Here is a 9,159-nt window from a genome sequence, read left to right on the forward strand (position 1 = left end):
GTGGAGCCATTTAACAAAGCTCTGTCCATTGCTCCCTTATTTCCTGCATAGTGCAATGGAATACGCTGGAAGCTCTCTGATCCCACTGGGTGGCTGTGACCCCTTAGGACCAGTCCCTGGGCACAGGCGATAGAAGGAGTGGGCCCATGTGAGAAGCCGATAAACTGGCACCTTCAAAGCCGTTGAGCTGCTGTGGTCAGCCAGTCAGACCCAGGTGACAAAGTTCAGGCCCCTGATGTTGGCATTAGCTCTTAATCATTGGCTTTCCTCCCCAGCTGTTTATCCCATGGCCATTGGATCAAGTTCCGTGCCTTGATGTTCTGTATGCCTGGCTATCACTTTGCTATCTAAGAGATCATTTCCTCTTTTAGATGGGGACTGTCCCTGTAGAAAAGATAATTCCTTGGGTTAGATACCTTCAAGGATAAAAGTGTACCCCCTTTGGTCCACCTGCAGATACACACACAGGAAGCCTGCCTCCTGAGTCTTTTTGCTAGGGGTAGACTTGGGGCTTCAGAATTGGAATCCTGGTCAGGTCTTCTGCATTAAGAAAACCTCTCATCTCATGAGGCTAGCGTGGTAATAACAATCATAAAAGTGAATATTACTGGCCATAGTGCTGTGTATGGGCTCCATTAAGCACTTTGCATATATCGTCATAACCCTCAAAATGGTTATGTTACTGAAATCTTTATTGTATTCACCTAAAGATGATGAATCCAAGGTCTAGATGGGTCGCTAGAGCTCACCCATCTTTCCCACACTGCAGGTTTCTATTTGTGGCTATGGGGAGGTTTTCGTAGAAGGATGAGGTAGCTCACAGGTAGAGTTGACTAACCTGGGGCCATTTCCCAGATTCCCCAAAGGCTGAGGAATCAATACTCTGGAATACCTGTGATTTCCACCTGTTTGGAATGTTCTAGGATAAATACAACTGGAAGCCACATAAGGAGTAAATGACAGAGCAGGGCTTGCATCAAGACGGTGCAAGTGTAAGGCTAATTCTAGCCGGTCCTCAGACGCTATGAAATAGACAGGACTGAGAGTTTACTGTGGGGAGACAAGGGGCACTTCCCTCCCCCTCAGTTCTACCTAATCTTAACTGCCACTAGGGGTGATTTAATTCAAACTCTTTAATTCATAGAAGAGGGACAGAGACTGAGAATGGGGGTGACCTGTCCAAGGACGCTGAGTTGCTGAGAGGCCGAGCTGAATGAAGTCTCAGGGGTCCTGACTTCTGGTCCAGGCCTGGTTGGCTCTGGCAGCATTCAGAATTGCTTCCCAGGTGACCATCTTGCCTCTTCGCAGAGATGTCAAGTGCTCTGTCTCAGAGTTCTTTCCTGTGTTCAGCAGTAGCTCCCACCACGCTAAGCCTGGGGTGAATGGTCTGTCTGTCCCATTGCACTGTGTGTCCACTCTACTAGGGGCTTCAGAAGATGTGAAAGAACCCCAAGTTTTCCTGGGTTTCTGGAGGAAACTGGTTTTCACTATCAGCAGTTTGAAAAACGTGCAATTGTCTATTAAGACCTTCTCTGAACCAGTAACTGACATTCTTCTCCCGAGGCTGTCAATCAAGCCCTGTGCAGTGGAGGGACAGCACCTTTCTTTTAGCTGGTGACAGGTGCCAGAAGGTGCTGAGTTTAGGAGACATCTTCATGACTGACCCGCAGCTCTTACTCTGTTCAGAGCTCAGGGGATGAAGGCTTCTGTGCCTGGTAGGTTTGGGATTGGGGAGTGTGAGTCTTGTTCAAGCTGTTTGCAGACAATGGGCTCAGGAACCAAGAGGATCAAAGTAACCCTACAGAAGTCACCTAACACTTCCAGGTTTCAGTGTTGCTATCTGTAAAATGAATATTATAATGGTATTTATTTAGTCGAATCTTAAAAATTATCTTTTGTGTGTGCCCACAGGTGTGGAGGTCAGAGATCAGTTTGTGGGAACCGATTCTCTGCTCCCAGAAGGGAGGGAGCTCAGGTCATCAGGCCCAAGAGCAAGTGCCTTTATGTCCTGACCCACACTAGCAATGGGGTTTTTGGCTTTCATTTCTCTTTTGGATTGGGCTATTGTCTCACAGCTGAATGCCAGGCATATCATAAGAGTCTTCAAGAGTTTAGTTGCTATGACGATCATAAACAGGAGCCACTAATATATCCGGTGGGAAGTTGCACAGGGGCTGTTGTCCAACGTTTGTACAATAAACATAATACTAATAAAGGCTGACGTTAAGGAAGGGTCTTACCAAATTTCAGCTTCCAGAGACTCATAAATACTTGGCCAGCTGCTATCCTCATTAAGATTTCAGCAGATATGTAACTGGTCACTCCTCGGAGAGCTGGCCACCCCAGGTCAGAAGGCAGGTATGTATTTGCTTGGTATTTCCTTACCACCCTCTTAAAAGCCTACCTTTCACATCCCAGTATGGCAGAGAAACTGACAGGTACTATAGGAAGCAGACAATGGAATAGGCATGACCTTAGATCATGGAAGGGGGGCCACAGAGCACCAGTTCTCCTGGTTCATCTCCAATATGCTTTTCACTGGGGGAGTGAAAATGGTTTACTGTGCCAAAAGACGAAGTGGGGACTCATCAGAACCTGTATATGTATATGCGTCCATATCTATATCTATACTTTGACTCTCTAACCCTTTCCTCGACCTTGACGCTGCAGCCAACAGTAACTAGGACATGATGTCAGAGCAGGCCAGCAAGGTTGGAGAGGCAGACTCTCGCTAGGGGCTCTCTATGCTACCCTGTGTCTCATCTATGGGCACACCCGACGAGAAGTTGGAGGTACTGAAACTCTTAAGGATGGTGGAGGCACACAGTACACACCAGTATGTAGGTATGTCCAGCCTTTGACATTGTATCACGATGTTATCATGAACAAAGTTCATGCAATAAAATCATCTCATCTTTACTATTTTGTGTTGGTCCACATTCATCACGATACTCAGCCACACATGGCTGTGTGCTTACAGGCCAGACATGTCTGCCCTCATCTGATGCTGAGCCACATGATAAATGCTAAGAAAGATATACTTGGTGTCATGGGCTTTAAAAAACATCTCTCTGTCTTTCTCTGTCTGTCTGTCTGTCTCTCTGGGCATAAGTGTGCTATGGTGCCTGTTGGATGCCAGAGGATGACTTGTGGGAGTTGGTTCCTTCTTTCTACCGTGTGGATCCCAAGGATGAAGCTCAGGTCTTCAAACATAGTGGCAGGTGTCAACCTACCGAGTCTTCGGGATGGATTTTAATTGTTTTTGTAATGACCAATGTGAACTGGTAACAATTCATCAACCCATTTCTATTGCAAAAGTTTCCATCTTCAAGGGTCCAAAGGAAGAGTTTTGGGTCCCCAATCTCCACTCTTGGGTCTGAGTTCTGGTCCTCACTAAAGTGCTGCAGGACTTAGGAAGTTCATTCTGCCGGTGGTGGCTCCAGGTTCTCCCAGAGCAGGACAAAGCCGGCCTCCTGTAGTGAGGTGTGGATGGAGGGGATGCTGTGTCCACACAGGAGCTCAGCACCCACAGGGGTTCTGTGTAGTCCTCTTGCTGGTTTTCTATCTTGATCCTCTCTTTCTGTTACCAGAGCTACGTTGTTAAATCCAATGTTCTAATAATATTTCGAAATACTTTAATCAATTACATGCCCTTTCTCAGATAGAGGGAGCTCGTCTTTCTCACCGTCCTTCACCCAGCCAGACCTTCGCTGTTCTAGACTTCATTTTGCCTTTCACTGTCAGAGCCCAAGCCCCATAATCTCTTGTCCGTCCCATCCGTCATGTGCACATCTGGCTCTACGTTCATCCTGTCTCCACTGTGTGACTAAGGTATGTATCTGCTTGTGCCACTGACCCGCTCCATGCCTACAGAGTGATGCCTAACCTTGCCAACTTGGCGAGTGTTGGATTGACTGACAGAGCCTCTTCCTACCCCTTCCCTGTGAGTTCAGTTCTAATCAGACTAAAAGAGAACTTGACATAAACCTAGAGAAAAAACCTATCAAGTTTGACAACCTTCCCCTCCTGAGGCTCATGGCCGCTCTTGGGCCTTTGACTGGCTAGACACTGTGGGCATAACAACTTGACTTTGTTTCATCTGCAGTAAGTACATTTGAAACTGCACAGGGCATCCTGCCTCCACCCGCTCTCCACAGAGCTGTAGGTAAGAATCGGGAAAAAAAGAAAAAAATGGTTTTCTTTTATCAAAAACATAATATGAAAGGGGCTTTGGAGGCTTGGCAGGGCACAGGGCCTGTGGAGTTATTAAAGAGCAGATAAGGCCTCTGGACAAAAGAGGAGAGGTTGGGTACAAGCTGTTTCCTCTGATAAAATGCCCACCACCTGGGACAGGCCAGAGGGCAGTGGACACGCTGGAGTGGAGCTGGGGAAGTCGCTGGACCTGTGGGTCACGGTAAGTTGGAAAGTAGCTTTAAAATCCCTCATGCTCCACAGAGGCTTCCGTAGCCTGGGGAAAGGAGCTATGAGGTAAGAAAATTTCCTGAGAGTCTGCTGGTCATCCAGAGCTCCTCTCAGCACGCCCCCTCTCCATGTGGGTCCTGACCCTGGCTATGCATCAGACACCTAGGGGATTATAAGGCTACACCTGCCCAGGGCACCCCATCCAGCCCCAGCTGAATTAGAATTTCAGGGCACATACTGTGGGCACCAGTATTTTAAAATATACATAAGCAGAAATTAAAGGAAGAGCCACAAACTATAAGAAGACATTTATGAAGCTACGTACTTAAAGCCAGGCATGGTAGCTTGTAACTTTAACATTTGGGTGGCAAAGGCAGACAGACCTCTGAGTTTGAGGTCAGCCAGGTTTACACAGTGAGTCCCAGGCCTATCAATACTATATAATGGGACCCTGCCTCTATAAAACAAAACTACCCACTTAGAGAAGGATTTGCATCTGGAATATATAGCTTCATGTATCCTAGGCTGGCCTTGACCAAGATGTAGTCAGGGGGGCACCAACTAGGGCCAGTGCTGAGGTTTTGGACCTCCCAAAGTGTAAGATAAGCAACTGTACACACATGCATACAGCAACTGTACACACACACACACACACACACACACACACACACACACACACTAAAGTATAATATTTAACAAACTGCCTGCATGTATGTATGTGTATATGATACACGTAGCTTGGAAAGACGCAGTGAGCCCAAACCCACATTTTACAGCAGGTGCCTCCAATAGAGAACAAGTTACTTAGTGCAGTGTGCTAGGCATTGTACCAGGTACTTGGTAGGTATCTCATTTAGATCTCACAGTAACTTCACAATAAAGACACTTTTACACATTTTAAGAATGGGGAAGTTCTAGGGATCTCCTTAAGTTTCTCAGCTAGTTAGCAGCTTAACCGGGTTCCGAGCTGAAACCCAGCTTCTCTGACCACACGCTGCTTCAGATTCTATATTGTGCACCCTCCCTCTCTGCTGTCACTTCCTGCCTCCAGCCTCACTTTGTTAGTACTTTTATTGCAGATTTTCCCCAACTTCATCAAAATCGGCAGTTTCCGCTGATCTTATCCCTTCCCTTGTCTGTTTATGGTTACTAATTTTTGTTAGCATACAAAAGAATGGGCTTCCCTGTGACACTTCATCTGGCGACATCCTTAGACCTGTGTACATTCACCCTCCTGACCTAACCAGTCACCATGGACACCATCGCTCTCATAGGTTCCCGATTTCGGCCTCCCTGGCGTTCAGGGCAGCTTTCTTCTCCTTTGCAAGCCCCTTTAATCCCATTGTCCTTTTCTCTCTGCGTGGGACAGGGTAAAGCCTGTCATTCTAACACCCTCTTATCACCAGGCAGTAACTATCGCTGGAGACAAACACACGGAGGGAGTGACTGGGTGTCCTCATGCTGCTGAGTCAAGTTTTAATGGCGGCTGGGAGGAGAAGCGAAACAAGTATTCCCGAGGGTAGAGCTGGAGAGAAATTGGGTGAATGTTATGGAGCAGTGGGGTGGTTGCTTAAGTTCTAAGTGATATGGGGGTAACAGGGGCAGGGAAATGAGATTGTGGGGAAGGGAGGATTTGTGACCAAACTGCACAGCAGTGCGAGACCTGGCTGAAGAAACCCACTGCATATCTGGCAATATTGGCACGAGTGATTTTGGTTTTGGCCCTGGCTGAGGCTCTGAAGGATCCTGGCTGGTCTCAGGAGTCGGATGACTCAGTCAGAGAGTGTGGAGAGATGCGGTGGATGGGGCCATCTGGAGAGAGGCAGGTTTCTCTTCTGGCGCCTGGTGCTGTGGTGAAGAAAAGCTGCCGAGTGACATCCGAGTCTGCAGTGGAGCCAGGCCAGGAGGAGGCTGGGAAATGCTAAGCAACCAATCCCATGACAGCAGTGAGAATGCAGTCCCACGGCAGCGGACTTCGGTCTGCCCGCTAAGCTGGAAAGCGGTGTGACCATCAGGGCTGCACACGGGCGGTGCAAACTGGCCCCAGCTTCATACTGGCTGGCTGAGTTCCGAGTTCTCCGTTAATGAAGAAGTAGAAATGACACAGTGCTGTGAGTATTGAGGCAGGGGATGGGCTCCCAGGATGCAATTGCATGGGAAGAATGATGATTCGCGCATACAGGATTCATCTCAGCCTGGGAACTGTACCCAACTAGACAGGGACCTAGGGAAAGCTGTAAGGTACTCATTAACTGTAGGGGTCTTAGGTGTCTGTCCTATGCCCCTGTGCCACTTGGGAAAGAGTCGTAATGAGAGACTGTCTACATTGGATTGGTTTGTGAGCATGTTTACTGGGGATTGTCTTTAGGTTATTTGACGGGGAAGACCCAGGCCACTGTGGGTGTGCACCAGTCCCCTGATGGGAGTTCTGAACTGTTGAAGACTAGAAAAGACAAGTCGGGCTGAGCACTACGAAGCAGGCGAGTGATCATGAAGGCCTTATCTTCTTCCTGTTCCTGCCCATGGCCAGCTGTTTCAAAATTCTGTTGCTATGACTTAGCCCACGATGATGGACTGTGCCCTAGAACTGTGAACTGAAATAAACCTCTTTCCACCTTAAGTTGCTTCTGGTTAAGGTATTTTATTACAGCAACATAGAAGAAACCAGAACAGCCCTCTAGCACGATGCCTGCTTCTTATTCTCTTGTCTCCAAACAATTCTATAATGAGATTCCTTTCAGAGCTATACATCTGTGATGAATAATTTTTGTCAATAAAATTTGGGAAGAATTGAAATCACATTATTTGTTTCAAGTAGCTGGATGATTCAGTCATGTGAATAACGCATTTCATTTTAAAGGGACAGAAGTCCTTTAGTCTGCATGAACCGTATCTGTTAGAGTTTTCACGCAGAAGAAAGGGCGATTCCAGGAAAGGGAATGGGTCGCATTGACTGTGAGACTCAGTTCCGATGAATCTCTCCTTACTAACTGAAAAGTGCCAGCATACTTTTGAGTCTAGGTGAAACATGCTAGTATACTTTTGGGTTTGCTGTTTGCCAACTGTCTTGCTCCTTCATGGACGGAGACTAAATATTACTATTTAATAAGGATGTATGGTACCTTAGGGCTTTTCTTGTGGAGCTGTGCACGTCATTAGAACTGCTGTCCCGGAACAGTTAAAGAGCCAGACCTCTCGCTGCCATCGACTGATACAATCTGCCTCCACATGCCCAGCAGAGTCTCATGTTTTCTGCCATGGCCACAAAGAATCAGGATGCTCTCCTCTCCCTTTTTTCTTCTTCTTTCTCTCTTTTTTTTCAAGTTGTTTGTTGACCTACTTCTGGCACTCTGGGAAGATGCTCTGGCCTGCCGCTCTCGAGAAAATGAAGTGAAGGGAGAAAGGCAATAGGAGAGCCGGTCCACAAATCACCAACATGCAGGCCTTGGCATCCTGCTTTTGAATTAGCTGTTTGACCCTGAGTCAAGGGAGAGAGGGGCTGCTGACCTTCCTGTGGGGGATGGGTTCCCTGAGGTTGCCAGGGGGCAGTGTTGTAGATCTTCAGCAGCCCTAGATCCCCTGGTGTGGCTGCTGCCCCCAGGGCTAGCTTGAGCTCCTCAAATGCCAGTCAAGTCAGAGTAATTGACTTGCTGTTTGCTACTCTGCACAGTGTTTCCTTTATTTTATACTGGCCCTGCACTCTGCTCCTCCTGCTAGGAGACCCAACCCATCTTCCAGGGAAAGGAAGTGTTAAAGCAGAAACAAAGTAACCAGAACATAACAGACATAGAAGCTGGGAGACCAGAAACCTGGGCACCAATAGCTGCTTGTACTGAAAACCACAGAAAATGGAAGCTATTACAGTCAGACCAAAATCTAGTCCTCTATCTACCTAGCATTGGAGACATCAAAAGCAGACAATCCACTTCACGGTCCCTTTGGGCAGCTCATTACTAACTATTCCAGAAGAGTCTGGGGAGGTGGCTCCATTGGAAGGGCGTTTACTGATCACATTGTCAGCATGGGTTCAATCCCCAGGACCTATCTGGTGGCAGGGGAGAACCGACTCCCACACATTGTCTTCTGGCCACCACACACAGACTCTGGCATGTGCCCCTGCATCACGTAAATAAACAAATGTCCCAGTCGATTCTCTGTAAGAGTGGAATGAGCGGCAAGCAGGTCAGCAAGCAACCCTGCCTCCTAGACACTCACCTGATAGTATAGACGCAACGGCAGCAATGATGAAGGACACAATCACGCCAGGTCCTGCCATTTCCTTGGCCACCAGCCCAGACACCACATACATGCCAGTGCCCACGCAGCTGCCGACTCCGAGAGAGATGAGGTCCACGGTGGTGAGCACCTGGGCTAGCTTGGTGCCATGCGCGGTGGTAGTCCCGGTTCCTTCTAGCATGGACTCCACTGGCTTGGTGCGCAGGATCCGAGAGTGCATTGCGTACCAGGCAGCCCCCCACTGCACCCGCCGGGGGTCCACGGAGGCCAGAAAACCACTCATCGTGAATGGTACGGTTGCAGTGAAGGTTTGACGATGGTAATGAGTACAGAAGTCTTAGTGGATGACCCTTGAACTCATGGAGCAATGAGTGTGTGTCCTTTTAAGAAAGGCCCAGTGGGACCCAAAGCCGTCTTGACTTGGGCATGAACGTCTGCAAGAGAAAGACAAGAAAGAAGATAAGAGTAGTGGGAGGCGAGCCTAGGCAGTTTGGATGCTCA

General features: G+C 48.0%; 1 protein-coding gene across 1 annotated transcript in view; it reads right to left on the reverse strand.

Moving 5' to 3' along the window:
* The window catches only part of Slc7a14 (solute carrier family 7 member 14), a 111,126-nt gene that overhangs the window by 46,079 nt on the left and 55,888 nt on the right, over positions 1–9,159 (reverse strand). Inside the window, exon 2 of the mRNA XM_013355374.2 lies at positions 8,638–9,092. Within this exon, the coding sequence (XP_013210828.1) occupies positions 8,638–8,941 (304 nt within the window). The 5' untranslated portion in view covers positions 8,942–9,092. The remainder of the gene's footprint in view (positions 1–8,637; positions 9,093–9,159) is intronic.

The sequence above is a fragment of the Microtus ochrogaster genome, unplaced genomic scaffold, assembly GCF_000317375.1.
Source record: "Microtus ochrogaster isolate Prairie Vole_2 unplaced genomic scaffold, MicOch1.0 UNK120, whole genome shotgun sequence".
In the NCBI taxonomy this organism is placed as follows: Eukaryota; Metazoa; Chordata; class Mammalia; order Rodentia; family Cricetidae; genus Microtus; species Microtus ochrogaster.